The sequence below is a fragment of the Sinohyriopsis cumingii genome, chromosome 2 (genome assembly GCF_028554795.1).
Source record: "Sinohyriopsis cumingii isolate HCF-2022 chromosome 2, ASM2855479v2, whole genome shotgun sequence".
Lineage (NCBI taxonomy): Eukaryota > Metazoa > Mollusca > Bivalvia > Unionida > Unionidae > Sinohyriopsis > Sinohyriopsis cumingii.
The window spans coordinates 120,985,877-121,009,897 of NC_142962.1; the positions used below are offsets into that span (position 1 = coordinate 120,985,877).

The 24,021-nt window shown below is 34.6% G+C and overlaps 1 protein-coding gene across 7 annotated transcripts in view; it reads right to left on the reverse strand.

The window, feature by feature from the left end:
* The window catches only part of LOC149805709 (5'-AMP-activated protein kinase subunit beta-2-like), an 85,898-nt gene that overhangs the window by 43,802 nt on the left and 18,075 nt on the right, over positions 1 to 24,021 (reverse strand). For 4 of the 7 annotated variants that reach the window (XM_089950378.1, XM_089950375.1, XM_089950379.1 and 1 more), the window contains exons 2-4: positions 22,095 to 22,246; positions 3,227 to 3,320; positions 581 to 701 (exon numbers count right to left, since the gene is read on the reverse strand). In XM_089950378.1, the coding sequence (XP_089806504.1) occupies positions 581 to 701; positions 3,227 to 3,320; positions 22,095 to 22,246 (367 nt within the window). Of the gene's footprint in view, positions 1 to 580; positions 702 to 776; positions 895 to 3,226; positions 3,321 to 22,094; positions 22,247 to 24,021 lie in introns of all 7 variants that reach the window. The other 3 variants (XM_089950382.1, XM_089950376.1, XM_089950380.1) reach the window with 1 other exon arrangement.

Below are 24,021 nucleotides of genomic sequence, written 5' to 3' on the forward strand. Positions count from 1 at the left end.
ATACACTACTTCATAGTAACTGTAATCTCAAGCTATAGAACCACCAACACCTCAATGTAACGTAATTTCAACAGTTCAAATATTCTAATGTAAAGTTCAGTGCTGGTAAATGGTTCAAGTTGAACTTCACTGTGTGCATGAACATTAAGTGCTGAAGCAATTGGTATAGCCTTTTTTTTGCTAGATAGCAGTGACATGAGAAAAGGACTCTAAAGATTTAGTAATATAGCTGCTGATGTGTTTCATGTTTGTGTGTACTTATGCAAAATATTACTCATGACAAATTAGGTTCAAGTCCTGGGCAATCCTATGATGAATTTTAGTTCTGGTTGATACAGAAACAGAAAACAGCTGTTGTAAATAGAGCAAGTGAAAGCATCTGATGATAATACTACAAGAGAAACAACTGTTGATATTACTGCAGCAGAAATAGCTTTTAACAAGGTTGCAGCATAAAACAGCTGTTCATAATAATGCAGCTGAAAACAGCTGTTGTGAAGTAAAATGCAATAATGCACTAAAATGGTAACAACATTTAAAGTATTCAGGTAAAACACTGTACAGTTTGATATGTTTATACCGCTTTTTTTGTGTGTTGATGTATTGCTGCTGTCTAAATCTAGAGCGTCGAAGACCTCAAAGTCCGACTTTCTGACATGGACGACATTGTTAAAGGTGCCCACATTGTTTGATACAGTTGGCTGGAAAGAAAATACACAGTACATTAGTATACGAGAGGAAAATTCTACGGTTGATGCCACAAAGAGATACTTTACCACTTTTTTTGTGTGGAGAATTAAGACTGTCCAAATCCAGTGCCTCAAATACTTCAAAGTCTGATTGTTTAACTCTCATAACATTGTTTAATGTGCCCAAGGAGTTTGGTTTTGCTGGCTGAAAGGAAAATATCACATGTTCATACATAAAATCTATATAGAAATGAACCCTTAATTTAAATGTACTTTAAATCTACTGGTTGTTCAAAAACAAGTAAGAGTAACATCTCTGATTTTACTACACTGTACAAAATCGTCAATGTTTTGGATACAATAGGCTGAACATAAGACAAAAAAAATGTACTGGTATATCGATGAACAGATTTTATATAAAAAATTAAAAGATTTTACTTTAACAATGCTCTATTTACATAAATACAAATTTTAAGTACAGATTGAACAGTTCGCGAAAACTAAATGAGAACCTACTTTTATGACTGCGGGTAATTTTACTGCAATTGGCTGAATACATAGCACAAATCACCATGGGATTGAACTTTCAGACATGATGCCCTTGCAAGCTTTCTGTGTAGCTGCCATTACATAATAACTCCAGAGCTCAAAATAAGGATTATATTTTGCTAATCCACAGGATCACCAAGCAAATTGTTTTACTTTACCTGCCTCAATTTCACTGATCCTGCTAAAATCAAATGAAGTCAGTTCAGTTTCTAATTCAACATTAATTACTCATTAACTGAAAGTGATAAATGTATTTCTTCAAAAAGACTCCCAAATGAAGTAACCTGCACACTTTTGTTCTTCTCTGAATACTCAGTACAGAAAGTGTACAACATACTGCCTGCCCTGGGTCGCACTTCACCCATATGTGCTCAATGTACCAGCATTTCTAGTAATTTCTTAGTCTTTTCTCTTGATCGTATTTGCATTTGCAATATCTTCTGATCATCTAATTTCTGTGATTTCACTGGTGGCTGCACATATTAAAAAAAATTCCATGTCTCTAATTGTCACCATGCTATACATTCAATGTTTATCAACAATGAACAATTAAAACACAGTTTGGTATAATTCTGGATTGATGAGTTGACAAACTGGCCTTTTTCCGATTTGTCAATATTATCCTGATATCTATAACTTTGTTATCATCAGTTATGAACTTAGTTCTTTGGGGCAGTACACCAGGCTAGTTCCACATGTGTGAAGACTTTTGACAATAATTACACTGATTTACTTGATGAATATATGAGTGGTTCAACAGGTGTCCATATAAGTCATGAGCATTTTTTTGTACCTCATTAAGTGCTAAATATTTCCAGGTGCTCAATAAACAGATCAATTAACCATCAGAGGATATGCTAAATATGCCTTAATGATTACAATAACGACCAGCAACAAGTTTCACTGCTCCTATGGATTATTCATGGCTGGGTTTTAGTGTCCACTCAGCAAAATTACTGTGGGACAACAGATTAGTGCTCATTTCAAGCCCTGTAACCCACACCTAGTGAGCAGCAGTTTATTTGAATCTACAACAGTAAAGTTAGATTAGCAGGTGGGCCAAATGAGTGATCAGTCAAAACTAATTACTAACCAATGCTAAAAAGCATCTTCACTAGCCAAGGTTCAAATATGATAATCTTACCTATATCTTGCCTCCCTTGGCATGTAATGCCAACTAACCAACAGTGTGTAACAGTGGTGCATTATACATCAGCTAAACATGGTGGAGGCAAATGACTTCAAATGGATACTTTGTAAGTTTAATATCAAAAGTATCATTACATAACAATGGAAGCCATTACAGGTGTATTTGAGTGAAAAGTATTTGTACAAACACAAACTGGCAGCAGAAAATTGCTTATTTATCATTCCATTCAAGTTGTGTGCTCCCCTTGTCTCGATCATGTAGGAACAGTGTTCACATCTGAACAACTTAATTTTGATTGGATGAAATGAACCAATGAAATTCACAGACTCGAAGCACAGAAAAATCTGCACAATACACCAAAGTGTAGATAGGGTTATCATATAACCTGGCTAGCGATGAAGGCTAAAATGTAAGTCAAGGTGCACTGGTAGATAGTGTGCATACTCTTGACTGAAAATGTATGGGTTATAAACTAGTCATTTGGATCAGCTACCATGGAAAGCCCTTGGGCAAAGCACTTGACTCAACTACCTCTGCACTAAGTAACCTATGCGTGTAGTTATGCCATAAAACACAAAATCAAAACATTTGCATTATCAGTTTGTTGGACCTTGAACCAAAATTGATCTGTAACCTAAGTACTTTTTTTTCCAGAAAACATTAAAAATATCTAAACTTAAATTTTTTTCATTCCACTTAACCTAAACTGATTGTGACTTAACTACCATTCATTTAGATTAAAATTTCAGTCCACCCCCCACCCACACAATTTTTTAACATATTTTCTAATGAACAGACATGGCTATTTCTGCTCCTAGTCAACTGCACATAACCTTACTTCACTGGCGTCATGCACCCACTGGCCATCTACATAGAACTTGTATTGGTGATCTCCCTCAGGTAAATCCACAATAGTGTAGAAATCACCATGACTGCAAGAGAAGAAATGGCGTTGAAATACAGGTAAATTTAACATCTACCAAGGGTACTGCAAACTGCACATGATAATGCCCATCTGGAGATCTTTTCCCTACTAATGACACCAACCACTGAGCCATTGACTAGACCATTGTACATCAAGGTATCAGTCAGTTTTGCCCGTCACCCCTGCTGTGGTATTAGCCCACAAAAGATGGCCAGAGACTACTGTCCTGTGCCATCCCCCTGAAGACTCTTCCTCCCTCAGGCTTTCCGTTTTTTATTTTTGTAGCAAGCTGGGTTTTACTGGGTTGGGTTGGGTTGCTAACTCCATGCCCAACCCTCCTCCTTTTACATCCAGGCTTGGAACTGGCAATGGTGAAGTTAAGATATGCACCTCATTTAAGTTTCAAAAATATTTTTAGGTTTCAAAAATGATAATATATGGAAACAGTCCAATGACTTTATATATTAAATTTATTGTGACCTAAGTTTGGCATTGCTTTATACAGTAAAGTATGCCACTGACCCATCCCAATGGCCCAATGGCTTCAGAGCTAGAAAGATCCTGTTTAAATTGGAGAAAAATTTGTTATATTATCACAGGAAAATCTTTCACTCACATAAAGTAAATCCCAAACAAAATGATTATTTTTATATATACAAATTTTTCATTTAATTTTGACTTTATTGGGGTTTAAAACAGGATTTACTTTCCAGTTCAACTTAATACAAGCATGCCTTGATGGGATAGACACTCAAATGGTAAAAACAAATTCCCAAGAATCCAGGCTAAGGCGATTTCTACTTTTTAACCATATTGAAACCATTTCTGATGTGTGGATAACCATCCATTCAAGATTATCAAGCTGGCCCTATCAGCAGCCACACTGGAAGTATTATTTGCACCATTCTCATTTAGGATCAATTAGTTATCAACATAAGAGGTATTATGATGAAATTCACATGTAATTATGCCCTCCATTTCAATTGATTAGCAAGAACAAGGTTTTCAAATGGCTGCCAGATTGGCACCATTTTCATTTAAGAGCGAGTAGACATCACAAGTCTTTTTATGAAACCTATGTCAAAATACCATTCCATTTACAATGAAAAGCAAGAAGATTTTCATGATGGCTGCCATGGTGACTTTTTTGGATGTTAGATCTGTTCTATCTTTATTAAGGCCCAAATAGACATAATAAGTCTTACACCCCATGGTCATCCCATTCAGGAGAGGTAATAAGAAGATTTTCAAGATGGCAGTTGTTATGGCCATACTCGACCATGTCCATATATTACCATTTTCATTTAGGACCACCTAGACAATGGGATGAACGTGTGTATAAAGGTTCATGACCATGCTCCAAGTAGTTTAGGATGAGTAGCAATGATAATCTTTTGCTAACAGACATATGAATGGTCAACCGACAACAGACGTCAAACAATGGACCATCCCATAAGCTCTTCTCATCTATGACCAGTAGAGCTAAAACTGTATATTATTTTTACTTTTTTATTTAAGTAAAATGTCTTGGTTCAATAATAATTCTAATGAAACCAAATTTTAACAAATGTGGCAGAGGCAAGCAGCCTTCTGGAGAAAATTCCAAGATGGACAAAAGAGTTTATTCTAGAAATGAATATTTTAAAAAAGGATGAGGTTCTGATGACTTGAAAATATGAGGCACAGTTTTGACACATTCAGTTAACTTCTGGCACAATCTTAAAAAAAAAAATTGTGAATCCCATAATTGCACATTCTACAATAGACCCGGTTTTAACTTTTAGAATACCTATCACTAATTATCAATATCATAAAAAGTTCAGTATTTACTTAGTTTGATGTTCATATTTTAAATAAGAACTAGTCAGGTGGAAATTTCATCTAAAACAAACAGAACATAAATAATGTACAAGAAAGCAAATAATGTAGTTATCCGCTACATCAATCAAGTACCAGTGACAGGACTGCAATCAATGAATGCCTTCTGACAATGAACAAGTTATTTTGTTATCACTTGACTGCTGAAATTAATTTGTTCCTTTGTTATTGGTTTTGTCAACCTTTAAGATAAAGAATATTAAAACAAACTGAATCTGCATTCCATCCATTCAGGTAAAATACTGATAAAATTGCATTTCATTCACAACTCCATAGTCTGTATTACATGTACCAACAACAATCTGTTAACAGTTGGACACCCTAAATGACATGGTTATTCACAAACTTGTCCTGAAATTGTCTCCATTGTCCTAAATTTCAAAAAAGCTTTAGGATAACTGTTGTGGGTCTAAATGAACCATCTGAAACACTCAGAGGTCGAATGGCACTTTCACTACTTGAATTTTTTTCATGAATGGAAAACTAAAAGTCAACTTGCAAAATCTGATTTCTTTGGGGTTTTTATGAGTTACTGTTACTAATTGTAAAGCAATCCACGAGTTTTGGAATAAGAGTGAAGTATCATACTTTTATCAGTTTGATTTATAATTGATCATTATTTTGAATTAAAAAATCTACATGCACAACTCAATTGTTTCTTCTTGATTATACATGTGACTTAAGTCTGATTCATACACACATGCAAGTTTGTAGTTTTGGAGCATAAAAGTTTCCTGAACTGAATATAAATGTATTAGAAACAACCATTCCATTTTTGGGGGAATAGTCAAGTTAATATGTGTGTATGTGATTTGGATTTTTAATGTAGCTTTTAAAAAAAATCAGTCATATCGCTACGATGTCTGCAATGTGACAGTTTATAGTGATGTCTAGCACTGGAGCATCATGCTGCAGACATGTAGCATCATGCCCCACCCAGTCATATTATCCTGACACCAGGACAACTGGTCCTAACGCTAACGTCTTAATGCTGTGCGCTAAGCGAGGCAGCTGTTAGTACCATTTTTTAAAAGTCTTTGGTATGACTTGGCCGGGGATCGAACAAACGGCCTCCTGCATCCGAGGTGGATGCTCTAACCATTAGTTAGATTTATGCATATTTGGGAGAGATTTAAGGTAATTATTTATTCTTGATAATATGAGCTGAGGGTGTGGTTGTCTTTGTATTTCGGAGACAGTACACAGTGAGTAATAAGGCCTTGGTGATGAAATCTGTGTTTTGTTTACATGTTGCTGTTTGCAGTACAGCCTCTCAAAATAATGTAGGTGAACCATTGACATGAACTTGACCATGAAGTCATCTTTGAAGGTATTTTAGATTAACATGATTTGTGTTGATTGTCACACAGTGGAAAGGTCAGTACTGAGAAACAAATGTAGTGAATATATAGTGTGTGACTTGGATTTTTAACATAGCTTTAACAATTTTTCAGTCATATCGCTACGATGTTTGCAATGTGGCAGTTTATAGTGATGTCTAGCACTGGGGCATCATGCCACAGACATGTAGCATGATGTCCCACCCAGTCACATTATCCTGACACCAGTCTGACCAGTCCTAACACTAACCTGAGCACCAAGCGAGGCAGCTGTTAGTATGTAAGTCAATGGTATGACTCGGCCGGGGATTGAACCCACGACCTCCTGCATCCGAGGTGGATGCTTTAACTACTAGGCCACCAGAGTGGTTAGGATATATTGTAAAATTAATTGTGTTCTATGTCAGGGCTGAGCAAATGTTTTTTTTAACCACTAGTCCAGGACAAGTGGTTTCAGAAAATTCACTAGTCCCACCTTTCTCTTCACTAGTCCCACCTTACTTTTCACTGGTCCCAAAATGGTAATCACTTGCCAAGATTTGATGAGATGTATGTACTTAATCCATAGAAAAAAGGGGAAAAAAATAACATACAACATAATTATTTCTTAAAAGAATTTAATTTTTCAAAAACAATGGCTTCTTCAGGTTCATGTATATATGTTTTAGCTGATGGATTTGAAAATATGTCCATGTATATTTCTGCCACCTGCACCAGCACTAAGCCAGCAGTTGAAAGCTGTGTCTGGGTTAAAGTCATCAAGCTCTGGTCCATTTGCAGAAATGTTCATTAGCATTTGTAAACTCTTTTGGTTTAAGGAATTCCTTAAAGAAGTCTTGATTAAGTTCACTGAACTAAATCCTCGTTCACACTCAGAAATAGCTACCACACACTCAGTATCTGTCTTACGTTTTATCCCTCCATTTTCAAACAAATTTACCTTCGCTGAATTGCCGTTATTACCTTCCTTGCGAAAATAATTTAGCAAACTCATTTTATCCACAGAGTAACTATCAGCTTGCTTGACAACTACTTATAAAGTGATCTCTTTTAAATACGAACTGAAACAGCTCATTAATTAGCGCAATTGTTTCGCTTCAAACACAATATCGCACATGGATGTTAATCATCTGTATAATCAATTATAAATTAAAGAATCATTACTGTCATTTAATCAGTTCACAAAGAAAACCAACACTGATGTCGGTAAAGTACCTTTCATTAATTTAATTCCACTGACTCGCTGGATTAAAATCATAGTGAGCCGCTCGTTATGATATAGATTGAGTAAACTCATTGCAACAAAACCGCTTACAACAATGCTAATTGATCATACTGGCTTTCTTTTGTTTGACATGTTTTGATTTGCCGATAATCTGGTCGCTTAGCCCAATATGCAGTCAAGCGGTAACAGGATGTAAATGTATACACGAAGAGGGGTAGAATCAAGTATTCAGTACGCCCAGAGGGCATGATTGGCCAAATAAAGGCAGATATAGTGATTAAAGCATGAAAATAAGGACTAGCCCACCTTTTTTAAAAAGCACTTGTCCCGGAATAGCAACTTTGAAAATTTTACTTGTCCAACTTCAAAAATGACTAGTCCGGGACGTCGGGCTATGGGATTTGCTCAGCCCTGTATGTCCTGTCAGTGCAGTATTTGAGTAAAGTTTAAATTGGCATAAAATCTTTATTATTAATAACAGACATATGAAATTTTAATATGTTATGTATACTGACTTTGAAAATATAAGAATGAAATTAAAAGTAAAAAAAAATTATTTTAAAAATTTAAATGACATTTTTTTAAATCGCTTGTACAGCCTTCAGTAATTGTTCATAAACATTGCTGAAGGGTATTTAGTGAGAGGACAGAGATGAAAACTTCATAATAGGACCTACTCAAGTTCTCTACTAAATAATTTTAAACTGTCTGAGAAAGAAATACAGGTCAAAGGGATATATTATACTTTAACCAGGTATATTTACCCTTGGATGTAAGAAAACAGCAATATAATGCAAGCTGAACACAAAATGCATTCCATTTTATTTTAAGTTTGAATAAGATATTGACTGATGTAGTGTGAGATTGTGGCCTTTATGATGTTATGGGAATTCTAATGATCCATCTTGCTTTATGCATTATTAATTACTAATAATATTTGTTAACTGACACTCTAAAGATTATATAAGAAATATTCAAACAGATTATTTGAATTTAACTTTGTAAAATTGATCTGAACATGGTTACATATCCCACATGAACAAATATCCACATATTTTAGAACGTTTGGGATCAAACGTCCACATTCAGTACATCATATTGCCTGACACTGTACCTATAGTGAATCTGAAAATATCACAAAATGTTATTTTCATCATGAAAATGCCTATGTATGGTAACATATTTCAATTTAGTACTTTGACAGAGTGCGGTATTGTAGCATCATCTGATATGATTCCATTGAATCACTGAGCTTAATAACTGGGAACCAACACTCTTAAAATTACACTATAAATGTTCAAACAGATCATTTGAATTATGTCTGCACATTTGATCTTACCAAGTACATTGTATGTGTCCCACATATGCAAATTTCCATCCTTGTTTGCAAATTTTGGGGATCAGAATTTCACATTTAGTTGATATAGGATTTATTGGTACCTATAGTTGATCAGTATGGCCACATTTGGCTGTATTCACTAGCAACATTTCCCTCGTGAATAATACTGCTTCACATTTCTGAGTGTCACTCAGTCAAGTTTAATATTTTTTTCCCATGCTTGCAACTGTAATGTTATTTTGAACTCACATATTTAACACATTTTAACTTCATTTACCTACATCTTACAATTTTCTAGAACTAAATGAAACATGCTACATCTTTTCAGGTCTAGCCTGGTATCTGGAACAAAGTGTTAGAGTTGGATCAGTCTGGATGCTCTCCAGTAGTCCAGTGGTGATAGCAAGATTTCAAAAGGACATGTGCAGTTTACTGCTGTAAGAGATCAAGATTAGTTCATATCACCATATTGACATATAGCACCTCAAAGACATGGCTTATGTCTTCATGAGAGAGATTAGCACCATTTTTCAGTAAGGTAGAGCCTCCCAAGAAACTATTTTCCTATCCCATTGTTGCCTTTTTGTAGTTATCAACATTGAAGTGAATGCATTTTTGCTACAAAAAATGGTAGTCGTCCCATCAGAACTTTAAATCTGAGTGCGCTATTTAAGTTACACAAACAACTGCCTAGGTACCCAACACAATAAATGTGGAACATAGCACCTTTCATTGTTTCTTTAGTGTATACACCTATATGCATCTGGACACACATATTGTGGTTTGTTGCCAAAATCACTGAGCTATGTTGCTTCACTACCCCAGGGAACTATGTTATCAGTTTTACAGACCCAAACTACCATTTATTTTAAATACCATTCATTAGTCAACTTTGCAGTCTAAAATTTGTCAGACTGAGTTTTAAAACTTGTATGAAAATTTAGTTTTTCAATAAAATTTAGTTTTTAAAATTTAAATGTTTATTTAAATTTCCATTAAAATTTAATTTTTCAAAATTTTAAAAATTTCAAACATATTTTCAGACAGGCCTTATCTTGTATTACAATTAGGTTTTTACTGCATTAAAAAATTCCAATAATTAAGGAAGATATAGCAAATTTAGTTTTGGTTTCTCAAGAGCACTTGGACCAAAACTTGCACACTGTGGAACACCAGCACTACACACTTTCTGAAAGGTGTCACATGCCTTGTTTGTAAGGAAATTCAAAAAGACTTCATGAATAAAGTTGAAATAGGCGTGGCTTGCAAATATAAAAATTTGACTAAAATTGGCCTGTCAGGAATCAGGTCACAAATAATAGTCCGAATGTTGTTCTAGTGTATTATTAGAACATTTTTTCCTCTCTCATTTTGGTGCTAATAGAAGAGTTAGATTTATGCACTTTTGGTAGGGATTTAAAGGTAATTGTTTATTCTTGAGAATATGAGCTCAGGTTGTTGTCTGTGTGTATTTCAGTGGTAGTGCATAGCGAGTAATAAGGCCTTGGTGATGATCTGGAAGTGAAATCGATGTTCTGTTTACATGCTGCTGTTTACAGTCCACCCTCTCAAAAAATGCAGGTGAACCTTTGACAAGAACTGTACCGTGAAGTCATCTTTGAATGTATTTTAGATTAACATATGATCTGTATTGATTGTCACACAGTGGAAAGGTCAGTACTGAGAAACAAATGTAGAGAATATATAGTAAAATTAATTGCATTCTATGTCCAGATAAAACACTGCTCTGTATGATTTTTTTTCCTTCAGATTATTGTTTTTTTTCTCAACATCAAGCTCACATCAAGTACATGTGGGCACAAGTTGTCAATTCATTTACAACTGGTTGTGATATTTTGAAGAAGGAATGTGTCACCAAACAGGAATCCTGGCAGGGTAAATAATATATGTTAATTTTGCTCATTGATCTTTTACTTTTACCATCAATCCCATGTTACGAATCCAGGGACTTACAACATGCAACAACAAATAGCAAAACAAAAAATGTTTTGCATAATTGAAAATAATTTATTTCTCAAAATACATTAGTGAAAAAAATTAAATTAACTTACTTCATGGTGAATGAATTCCTATTTCCTAAAAGTCCTTTCAATTCCAATAGTTTAAAGAAATCCAAATACATGCCAATGAAAAATACCCCTTCTGCATTGAAGTTTCAAATGTACAGAAAGATTTCCAAAGAATTCAAATAGTCGTTGAATAAATTTAGTTAATACCGATCAGTTTTTCTAGCATGTCATGCAAAAAATAAATCTTTTCAAAAACCAAGTTGGGAGATTGAATCTGAAAACATGCAGCTGGGACCTACCATCAGGAAGTTTTTGTGGCATACGCATTGTTGTCATTAAATATTCACCGATTTTTCGGGTCCAATACAATTGAAATTCTCAAAAGATATGTCTTTTCTCCCTGTGGAGTACGTTATTCCACCCATCCCCCAACGTGCCCCTATTTCATATTCTGGTCAGCTGTGCCCAAACTGCACAATAGCTAAACGTCAGACTCAAGCCTCTTCAACATACTTCAAAGAAACTGCCTGTTCTGCAGTGGGTGAAAGCACTAGCAACTGATTGACAAATAAACAATGCCCTTTTTTAATATAACTAACAATGCCTAAAATGGGTGTGAATTTATGTTAACAGTTCAAATGTGGTCTCAAGCTACCATACATGTGATAACTATTTCCCACATTTTATATCCCACCTTATTTCCTTACTGTTAATTAATTTACAGTTTAACCCTGCTATAATGCGATAAAATGGGGTAAAAAAATATGGATCATGTTAATATCGGGGTCATGTTAATGCGGGGTTTTGCAGTATTTTACTTTTTTCAGAGAACAACTCGTTGGCACATATACATGTGTTCATGTCTAGTGATACGATGAATAGGGTATCAACACCATTTACTATCGTGCCATCATGGCATGCAGTTCATCCATAATGTATGCAATTCCATTGAAAAATTGCACATTGATTAACAATATTCAATAATTTTGTCCCAGATCATTATGTCTGAATTCAGCATCTAATATACAGCATGAACAGAGCATTAACACCATTTACTTGCCATCTGATATCGCACCATAGGGGCTTGCAATTAATCCATAATACATGCAATTCCATTGCAAACATTGCATACATATTTAAACTATTCCATAATTTTGTCACAGCTCATTATATATCTGAATTCAATGGGAAAAATTAACAGCAAAATTAGGTTAAGAAAGACGAAGCACGTGTATGGTTCATTAGGTTCCAGGGTCTATGAACAGTGTCTGTACAAATTTCATACTGCTAAAATTTTCTCATATGCGTTTCCGTGTACATTTATCCACTGCAAATTTCCAATAATTAACGCTTGTATGCCTATTTGTTTGAATGACTACGGCAAGAATAATTAACAATCAACACTGCTTTCAGTGTGCATATAACTTTCACTTCAGATTTTGTGAATATCGAAAGAAACATGTGACAACCACTATACTTATCATTGCGCAAAGTGCAGAGAACGACTTGCATTTGTGAACTTGCTTTTCCATAACAGTAAAATATTTTAATAAAAAATTGGAAATTAATAACGAGTTTAAAAACAAACAAGATACACATGTAAAACCAGAGAACTAAGTGCAGTAGGCCTGCAATGGTCACGAGTCACTTTTATAAATTTTAAGCTGAACGCATGTACAATTTGATATCCTTTCAATTTCCAGCTAATAAAGTGGGCATTATTTACTGGTCAACTGATTGCATCTAATAACACCGCCAAGCCCAACAAACATGGTGGCTTTCATTTTTTGATGTTTATTAAATTATGAGAATCTTTTATCAGCCACTGCATTGTCTGCTGCTTGGTTGGACATGTAGTTAAAGAAGAAACACATGTTGGCTATTGTCTGAGCAACGATTGTATACAGAATTAATTGAAGACTAATCACAAAGACGACTTATTGGCTTTACTCATGGATCAGTAACAAGTAACATTTCTGATAATGTTTATTTTGGCATAACACTTCAAGAACCTGGTGAAATTGTTAAATTTCAGAAGCTACGCCACGATCATATTATATTAAAATCCATATGAGAACTCTTCCTCAAAATGATAAAAAACGTTTTACACACTATTTCTTGTACTTAAAAAAAAATCTAAGTACAAGAAAAATACACGTACATGTATTTAAAATTTCAGGAACCAAGCCAAGATCATATTATATTCGAATTCATACGCGCTTTCTTCCCCAAAAAGATCAAAAAAATGTATACACTATTTCAAGTACATGTACTTGGATCAAAAAATATTTTTTCATGTGCGAATGAATATAAGAAATTTTGGGAGCCATGCCACAACCGCATTCTATCCGATATCGTGTTATGGAGGGTCGTGTTATGGTGGGGTTGCACTGTATGCATACAACACTGCTTACTAAATAACATATTTATTTCGGATTTTTGGGGGGAGCACATATTCCTTTAATGACATGAACAGCTACTAGCTAATGACAGTCAACCATCAAAAACAGTGTAGACTATTCCAAAATTCCACGCATTTAAAAATTTTCACACTCTTTAAAAATCTGTAATTTTCTAAGTCTAAGGATAAAGTTATACAAGAACATTTTCAAAGCACAGTTTATGTTTCTTCTTTTTGTATTATGTCAATATATGATGCAGCAATATTCTTATTGAATATACTTCAGAAAGATTATGATACAGACACATTTCATTTTATCCCTTGCTCTAAATCAAACATGTTTGCTATAAATAGAGCATCATGTATGGCATTCATTTGTACATGTAACTGCTACTGGTCGTAATTATTCTGTCTTCAAGTTTATATTTCAATCATTATTAATGCTGCAACATTAAATTTAATTATTAAGCTGTTTAGCAGATATTAATTTATTTAAAATTCTATGTAAAAGACAATGCAATAAATGATAAGCATCATACAAACTATTCCATCATTATAATGCAAAAATAAGACAAGCTGAAATATCCAGTATATCTTACATGTCACAAACTTACTGCATGCATTTAAATAGTACGAATAATAAAAAGAATTTAGCAATCATGTCTTCCAATATTTTTTTTTTTTTAAAAGTGAAAATACACACAACCAGGTCCTTTAAATGGACCAGTAAACTTTTTACTGGTCTGTGGACAACTTGATGGTAAAATAATTTCTGCACCCATGGGATGAAATCTGAAGCTAGTAATATTTCTGATGTACACCTTCATAGACTGCTTGAGAGATATCCAAGATATTTGAAACTTGCTATTTTCTCTACTCTACCTCATGCACATTCACCTGTAATGTATCTCTAGCTAAATCACTGATAAATGTTAAGACAATGGTACCTCTGTAAAGTTGGTACAGTCAAGGTATGAAACTGATGCCTGCCATGGTCTGGTTTACAGTGTGTGTGTGTGGGTGGGGGTTACTCCCATCCTCCCATCTGTTTAGTGAGCTATCTCATGATGTGATCATAATAAAATTAGTGAGGGTTGCCATAAAACATACTACAGCCAGAATAAAATCTATGACATAGATCCACTACATTGAGTGGATGTTTACTAAGTTCAGTGAACATCCACCCTGTACAAAAATTGTAGCCAGATTCCTCCTAAAAATCCCAAATTTCAGACGATTTTAGGCAAACTAGGAATACAGCTAAGGTGACAGACTGAATCCATCTAATAACACTGGTCAACAGTGAAATCATTACTGACTTGAAAAGGCCCTAATCTGTAGTATTTTGGTGTGCCGAACACGAATATAACCGTGAAAAATTTGTATTGGCTCTCGTTTTGAAGATATTCATATACCTCATTTTCTATGTTTCACTGTGTAAATTTCTCCAGTAGGACTGCAGCAACATCCGGAATAATGATGTAACATTGCATAATACCATCATGCTCACATCATCCACAGTTGATTGCATCATTTTCTGATGCAATGCAATACTAATGCCATGCGGCTGCTGAAGTAAGTTGACGTCAGCAGTGTACTATACATGTGTAGGCCTATTATACTAATGCCAGGCGGCTGCTGAAGCTGACGTAAGCAGTGTACTATATAAAGCCCAATCAGATAGGTTCAGCATTTAAAATATTTTAGACGTTGTGCGAAACAGTTCAAGCTACTGTTACATAAAACTTATTATTTTATCCATTTACGTACAATAAAGAACAGTAATGCCTCGAAAGTGTGTTAATACCGCGGACAATTTTTGCTATATTTGTGGGGAAGTGACATTTGCCAACCAGAAGAAAAGTATCAATTCTCAAGTGAAGAAGGCATATCATCTTTACTTCGGATGCAAGGTTGGTGACCAAGACAAGCCTTGGACTCCGCATATATGCTGTGCTACATGTACAACACAGCTTTCACAGTGGTTGAATTGCAAAAGGTCATCAATGCCGTTTGCAGTCCCAATGGTGTGGAGAGAGCCAAGCAACCACCTAAATGACTGTTACTTCTGCTTGGTTCCTCCTCTTTCCGGCGGAATAACGAAGCGAAAGAAGTTGAGAATAGTCTACCCAAACATTCCGTCTGCATTGAGACCAGTTCCACATGGTGAGGGACTTCCTATTCCAGAACCTCCAGCAGAATATTCTCTTGATTCATCTGACGAAGACAAAGGTGAGTCGACCTGTTCTTCTCCTGGTCCATCAGCATGCAGTGATCCAGATTTTCACTGTGGTGCATCATCAACCCCACACAGAATAACACAGGAAGAACTAAATGACCTGATTCGTGATTTGGACTTATCAAAGAACAAGGCAGAATTGCTAGGATCAAGACTCCAACAATGGAATCTTCTAGAAGAAGATGTCACAATTACTGCATATCGAAAGCGCCACCAGCAATTGGAGCCTTTCTTCAGAAAGGAAAGTAATCTGATATTCTGTTCCGATATTGAGGGCCTCATGAATGCTTTAAAAATCACTCATGACCCACAAGAATGGAGACTATTTGTGGACTCTTCGAAACTGAGTCTCAAGGCTGTGCTTTTGCACAATGGAAACATTCTTCCATCTATTCCAGTAGCGTATGCTGTCCACATGAAAGAGACATACGATAACTTAAGGCAGCTACTGAATTCCATTGAGTATAACAAGTACAGCTGGCACCTCTGTGGTGATTTGAAGGTAGTTGCCCTTTTAATGGGACTGCAGCAAGGATATACAAAATACATGTGTTTCTTATGCGAGTGGGATAGCCGAGCAAGGGAAATGCACTACATGAGGAAGGAATGGACTCACAGGCAGAATGTAGCCATTGGAGAGAAGAATATCCAACACCCAGCTCTGGTTGAGGCTCAGAAAATCTTGCTACCACCCCTTCACATCAAACTAGGTTTGATGAAGAACTTCGTGAAAGCCATTGACCGGACTTTGCCAGCATTCCGATACCTGCATGAAAAATTCCCTCGACTCTGCGAAGCAAAGATTAAAGAGGGAGTTTTTGTGGGTCCTCAGATTCGAGAGCTTTTCAAAGATGACCGGTTCAACAACTTGCTGGAAGGTGACGCGAAACAAGCATGGAATGCTTTTCGCCTAGTTTCTACAAACTTCCTCGGAAATGTTAGGGCAGAAAACTATAAGGAACTAGTAGAAGACATGTTGATGAAGTATAAGAAACTTGGCTGCAATATGTCTCTAAAGATTCACTTTCTTCATTCCCATTTGGATTTCTTTCCTAGCAACTGTGGTATTGTTAGTGATGAACACGGCGAACGTTTTCATCAAGATATCGCAACAATGGAACAAAGATACCAGGGAAAATGGTCCACTACAATGCTGGCTGACTACTGCTGGACACTCCTCAGAGATGCTCCCGAACAGCTGTACAAGAGACAGGCGAAGAAATCTAAGATGTAGTCAATGACTTGATTTTTTATAGGTAGGCTATTACAGTTGACCTTTTACTATTGGAATGCATTTCGTTATGTAAACATTAATTTCTTGCAGATTACAAAAAAACTAGAGCCAATTTTGCAATTTGACTGTCATATTCGTGTTCAGCACATAAAAATTGATAAGAATTGACTAATTTTATTTCAGTAACATGACTTTTGTAAAAATTTGTTGTCCAGTGTAATTAAGTGTACTATTTCTTCTATTCCTCCTGAAGAATAACTGTTAGACAGAAAAGTCCTGATTGTCCAGTTCATTTTCCTACTTTAAGACGGGTTTTAGACTTAGGACTGATCTTAGCAGAAATGTTATGCGTAATTTTGTACTTTATCAAAAGAACTACAAGCATAAATGAATCTTTGGTGTAAGGTGAATTTTGGACTTGATCTAATGTTTATTCTGAAAAATAACTTTTTTTATTCCTATTAAAAATATGCTCTAAAAGAATCATACCCTAGTAAAAATGTGATGGAAATTTCAGCAAGATCACAGTGAAATTTTCTTTTGACATTTACTCAAATGTGATTTTTAACTAAAATTATAGTATTTTAGAAGATTTTACTAAAATTTATGAAAATATTAGTGCAATTTTGTGACTGAAATTTTACTGACTGCCAACATTTCTGAAAATATTGAGAATTTGTGATTGAAATTTCAGAGTTTGTCAAAACTTCTGAAAATATATTAATATGTTGTGATTGTAACATTACTGACATTTCAAAACAAAATATCAATAAGATATAATACAATTTATGTTTTGTTTTTTTTACAATCTGAATGATTTTATGAAACATTTATATTTCCTGTTTCTGATAGCAATAATTTTATTGTTCATTTTGGGAACAATAACTTCTTTCCACAGGTTTCCTTGTTATATTTCTTTTTCAAATTTTTGTTGTTGTTGTTGTATTTTTGTTTAACTTCAATTGGGTTTAACTGCCCTAAAACAAGACTGTTTTCTTGTTTTCCGTTTTAAAGCAGAATTTTGTTTTTCTCCTGACCTGAATCTGATTTTCCTCGATATGGACCTTTTTTTAATATCGTCTCCAAAAGTTTTTTTATATATTTTTTATAATGCTCTATCTGGTCCCATTCCACAACGAGCTTCTATTAAGTATTTGTTCTGTATATTATGTAACATATGATCGCTGTAAAAAGCTTTCTGATTGGTCAAAATTTTATATTTGCCCAATGAATCATCGCGTAACGGAAACTGATGGGAATGAGCATGCTTGCTAAACATGGCAATTTGAATGTTCAAGCAGGATATGAGTTTGAATAACCATTTGAAAAATGTGCAGCAATGAGAATAGCTTGAATGCAAAGTCAACGGGAACGTAATTGGTCAATCTGTATGATAACTGAATGCCAGGACTAACATTTTGCTTTTGTGCCATAAATAGCTTCACAGTAGCGGCTAACATGCCAAATATGACAAGGAATTGAACCAGGATGTTTTCAAAGTTATATAACTCCAAACTGATTAACTTCAAGATTTTAAGGAGGGACAATGTATAGATCACTGGTGGGAATTGTTGATATTGTTGCGAGATACCCATGTCTATCGAAGATAGTCATATCTTTGTGGAGCTTTCTTGGCCCACAAGCAGAATCATCCTTTAACATCATGTGTGGTATTATTGTGTATATTATCTAAATATTCTAGTTGTGTTAGAATTCAGTGTAAACTAAGAGTAATTATATCATGATAAATGTTTGTCACAGCTGCTTATGGAACATGGACTAATTCAAGAGACCACAACTGCATCATAGTTTGTACATTAATCAAAAATCAAGCTAGCTGTATAAAAGTGACATAAGTCAGGCTCGCAACATTTCTTCTCAAATGGATGCTTTTCTGTAATTTTGCATCATTTTCACAGTTGAATTTTTCAATGCAGGATAATATTTTATATTTTATATGTTTATGTGTTCACAGATGCCTGTGCATATGTTCCAGGCTTGATACTTTGATTTTTAAAATCAATTATTTAATGTCAAGCCAGATTCTTCACACCATGTTGTATATACTGTATATGCATGTATTGTGCATAACAGATAAATGGTCTCAAGGTAGATTAATTCTGTAACTATTTGAGTTACCTTCTCTAAATAAAGTCTTTATTATTATTATTATTATTATTAACTCCCTTATCCCTTGCCTTGGATGTCATAATTACAACATCTATATAATTTTGTTTTATCTACACTGAATACACCTTGGTTAATAAAGTGCTGTTTAATTCATATCCATTATTTATTTAAAATCTTTTGAAATGCCCAAAAAACTACAAAACTTCAGTCAAATCCAAATGATGATCAAAAGTTTAATGAAATCTCACCAAAGGCAAAGTTTTAGTAAACTCTCACAAAACTTTCAATGAAATGTTAGAGATCACACCAAAACTTAGGTGAAAGTTTGGCAAAATTTTTTGTGAAATCTCACCAGAAATTTGATGAAAGTTTTGGTCAGAATTTTTTTGAAATCTCACAAATATTTCAGTGAGATCTCGCCAAAATTTTAATGAAAAAGACTTAAGTGATGCCATCATGGATTAGGTTTTGTATGCAAGAAAGAAAATGAGGACAAGAAAAACCTAAATCTTATTTGATAATGTCTGTCAAAATAAAATGTATGATCCATTTTAAAAATTACTGTGAATATTTATCACTGATTCCCAAGAAATATGAAGCAGATTTTTTATTGGATGATATTTAAGTAGACATTTTAGGCAGTCTTTTTTAAGAAAGAAACCTTAGGCAGATTTCTATTTCAGGTGGAAATTTCAGGTGGGGGTTTCTTTGGGTAGAATTTTATTTCAGGTGGAAATCTGGATATTTTGCCTAAAGTTCCACCAGAAATCCTCCTAATGTCTGCTTGAAATTTGCCGAAGCTTCTTTAAGTTTATGGTTAGGAAGAAAACGCTTAAGAAACCTGTCTGAAATCTGCCTGAAGTCTGCCTGGAATTTTTTATATACAGAATTTCAGGCAGAAATCTTAGACGGATTCTTAAAGTGGAATATTAAAACAACTAACTTGCATATTTCGCCTAAAATTCTGCCCCGAATCTGCCTGAACTCCGCTTGAAATTCACCTAAGCTCCCATAATATGAGCAATTATGGTTTAGGCAGAAAGTGCTTAAAAAACACATCTGAAATCTGCCTGGAAAATTTTGTACGGGACAAGACAAAGTAGACAGCCACTATTCATAGTGGACTATTAATCCTTTGCCCCATGACCATGTCTGTCATATTTAGTGGGCAATCCATTATCTGCAGTCTACATGAACTTTCCATATAATATTACTATGGGATGTATATTTGATGTAATCAACATCATGTGTGCCCAGAACATATGATTCTGCATTGAAAAGTGCCTTAGCAGTTGACAAATTTCTACAAAGCAAGATCTGAAATTAAAATTCACCACCAAGGGGAGTTGGAGGTGGGACTTGTGACAAAGCTTACTATGGACGAAAATGTTGACAAAAATGTTGAACATAGTGTTCCCAGAGAAAAACTACCAAATAATAAGCAACAATTTGTCACAATACAAGTTCATTAGAAAGTGAAATGGGAACTGAAAAAGATACATGTAAGTATTACTGTTTTTGCTTCAACATATTAATATTGCACATCAAAGACAATCTGCTAGCACATTGTGGTGCTAGACTGATACTGCATATTGTTCTGTCATTCTACTGTTCCATTTTCCCTGATCAGGAACAAAACTAGTCTTTTTCTCCAAACTTTTTCCAAATTTCTCGAAGTGTGGGACCCTGTTTATAAAACAGTCACACGTTTAGTGACTAACTAAATCTAAACTATCTTATTCAGTTCATATTTTCATCTGGCTAACAGATACCTAAAGCTAAATGCACGGGCAGGTAGTTGAAAATCCTGGGCTAGTATGTTTTCTGCCATAAACGTTTTAAATTTTCAATGTAATTTTGAAGTTTCCAGAGTGAAGGTGCCAATGTAATGCAATGGGTTTACTTATATCCTTCTCAATGATGGCTAACACCATTAATCAGCTGATTGACTGATTGGCTTTATGTTGCGTGCACCCAGAAGGGCATGTGCGACGGTATTAATCAGCTGATGAAAATGCTCAATGTAGATAAACTTCTCGCAAGAAAGTCACTTTGAAAGGTATACTGAAAAATAACCACCTTACTCCATCAGCAAAGAATGTCATTTTATGGGAATAAAGGATGTACAAAACGCTTGGCTGCTAAATACATAAAATTACAGAGATTCTGAACTATATTTTGTTTGATACACCAATGAGAATACACACTGGTTAATGTGGAGCAGACAAGTTGAAAATCCACTTTGCATGCATCATTCATTATACTGCGTGAATATGATGAAGAGAAGACATCTTATTTCTCTATTCTTACATTTTCTCAGCACTGAGCAACTATAGAATTTAGCAAAAAAGCGTGTTTTCAGTCAATAAATGCAAGATGTGAAATGCAGTCTTCTGCTTTGGGTAAGGCCCAGAAAATGATCAAATATAACATACATGGATATTGTCATTACTGCATGAAATCCATCTTTATACATAGATAATGCCACACTTACACTTTGTCAATACTACTTTTTTATGTATGAATGTTTATATTCTATCCAAAAATACATTCCACAAATATTCTAACCAGAAAATTTGGTATTCACTTCAGTTCTTCATGTGATAATTGGTGAAACAAAAACATGTATAATATAGTATTGACACAAGTAAAAGTTTAGTCTAGCTATTACCTTCATATGCAACTGCTTTTCTTTGCCGTCTTGGGGCTATTCTTAGCGCCTTCTTTGGGCTACTGAGTGTCCAGGTAAATAAGGATGGACCAAACTACAAATAACAGACCTGAATCTGCCATAGTAAAGAAGGATCTACAAAAATCACTTCAAATTGCAGAAAGACATTTATTAACCTGCACACATACCATTCCCAGTTGGGAACAAATGAGAAAATTAAGGCCACCAAGAAGCCTGAGAATTGAAAATCTTCAACAATAAAAATCTTTTATCCTAAAAAAGTTAAATATGTACCTCTTGACGAGTGGGATCTTTGTCTTCCAATTATTAAAGCTACCAGTTAGAAAGACTTCTTTTCCGCCACCCTCCCACTTGAAGACTGTTGGTAACAACCGCTGTTTTGGTTCATTTACCTCCGCCTGACTAGCTGTGGACGCACGTGCCCTCTGAAACAACAAGGCAGTTCTTTTAATTTCTGGGTCTCATTTTTGTTCTAAGTTGTGGAAACAGACAAAAATTAATAATCTATGTGCACCAAAACTACAAACAATCCTAAAGGCTATGATCAAGTACTTGATTTGCATATACATGTATGTTTCAAGCTATCATTAGCAGGGGTTCGTGGCTTTAAGCTTCAGTTCCAAAGTCGTTTTAGAGAAGCCCAAGTCAAGTCAGTGTATGGAACATCTATATTATGTGCTTAATTTCTGTCATTGATTGAGGGCTGTGCCTACCTGACTTTTGTCATGAATATAAGTTGTCAATAACATTGACCTGAATTTGAGTTCAAGACCCAACCTTGTTTACTAGAGTTTAGGATTTTTCCAAAGGAACTCTATTATGTCATAGGTCAAGTGGGGTTTGCATATAAAAAGATTTGGTAAACAAAAATTCACTCCTGTTTTAAGATTGAAATCATTTATAGTTGTGTTCAGATATAATTCAAGAGGAATAATTTATTTATCTATCAGAATTAAAAAGTGATTACTGTATTGTCTTTTTGGACAAAAACAACTTTGGGATTACTCAGAACTTATTCCAAGACATTCTGGTTTGTATCATTATGGCACATGAGGATATTCAAGATTAATGGAATTCATTTGGAACATTCTATACCTTTCAATATGTGACAGAACATTTATGATTATTCTGGATTTTATTCATAAGTGTCTTTCGATTTTTCACTTTGTAATCAGGAAAAAATTTTGAATTTTACTCAGACTGTTGGTTTCATTTCCTTTCTGTTACATAGTTTAAGACCTAGAGATATTAGAAATGTGTTCCTAAATCCTGGATCTTTTCTAGAATTGAAAAACAAAAATTTTCAAAAAAATGGGGCTAATTTTCTGAATATTAGATGTATTTAATAAAGAAATAAAGACAGGGCTTGAAAACAGAATGAACAATTTTGTAAGACTTTTTAGAAATTTAGCATAAATCATGCAATCAGCCAAAAAGACCTGTAGAACATGCATGCTAAATCATGGTATGATAGAAGACAGACAGACAAGGGTCAGACTATATGCATGTACCATTCATGATGAATATAAAACTGTCCACAAGATCAAGTAAACTTGATGTAAATTCTAGATATCTGAACAATCTCAATGAAAAGTTTTATTTCAATTTTCAAAAAGATAATGAAAACAAACACACTGTAGGTAAGGTGGACTGTTATATTTTATTGTGGGTGGAACAGCTTACATTGCAGGAACAAATTTGGGACTGATCCCAAAAAGGAGAAACTAAAGGTGCAAATTTAGAATTTACACAACATGCAGGTGTTAGGGGTAAAATAATTAAATGATATATCTAAGCAATCACAGTTTTTCCATAAAGAACCAATACAAGACAATACTTAACATATACAAGTTATTTTACTCTTCAGTAATTGTGAATAATTAGTAGTTAGCCTTTTTATTCTTTACATTCAGAATTTATCTGATGAAGCAATAGCAGGTACAGTGTATATGCACTCATTTCTGTCAGATTAATAATTTAAAAAAACTAATGCAGGGCTTGTGTTTTGTAGAATGCAGAAGAACTGAACAGATGTCCTGGCAGTGTTGAAGAGTTCTTCACTCCAGTGCTCAAAAAATCAGAATGCCTGACCTCTGGGCCTCTCTAATTTCAGATTGTACCCCTCCTTGATTCTAAGTGAGGAGCCTGTCAGACTTATAAAAAAAACCTCTAATTTACCCAAGAAAGATTTGATCATGCT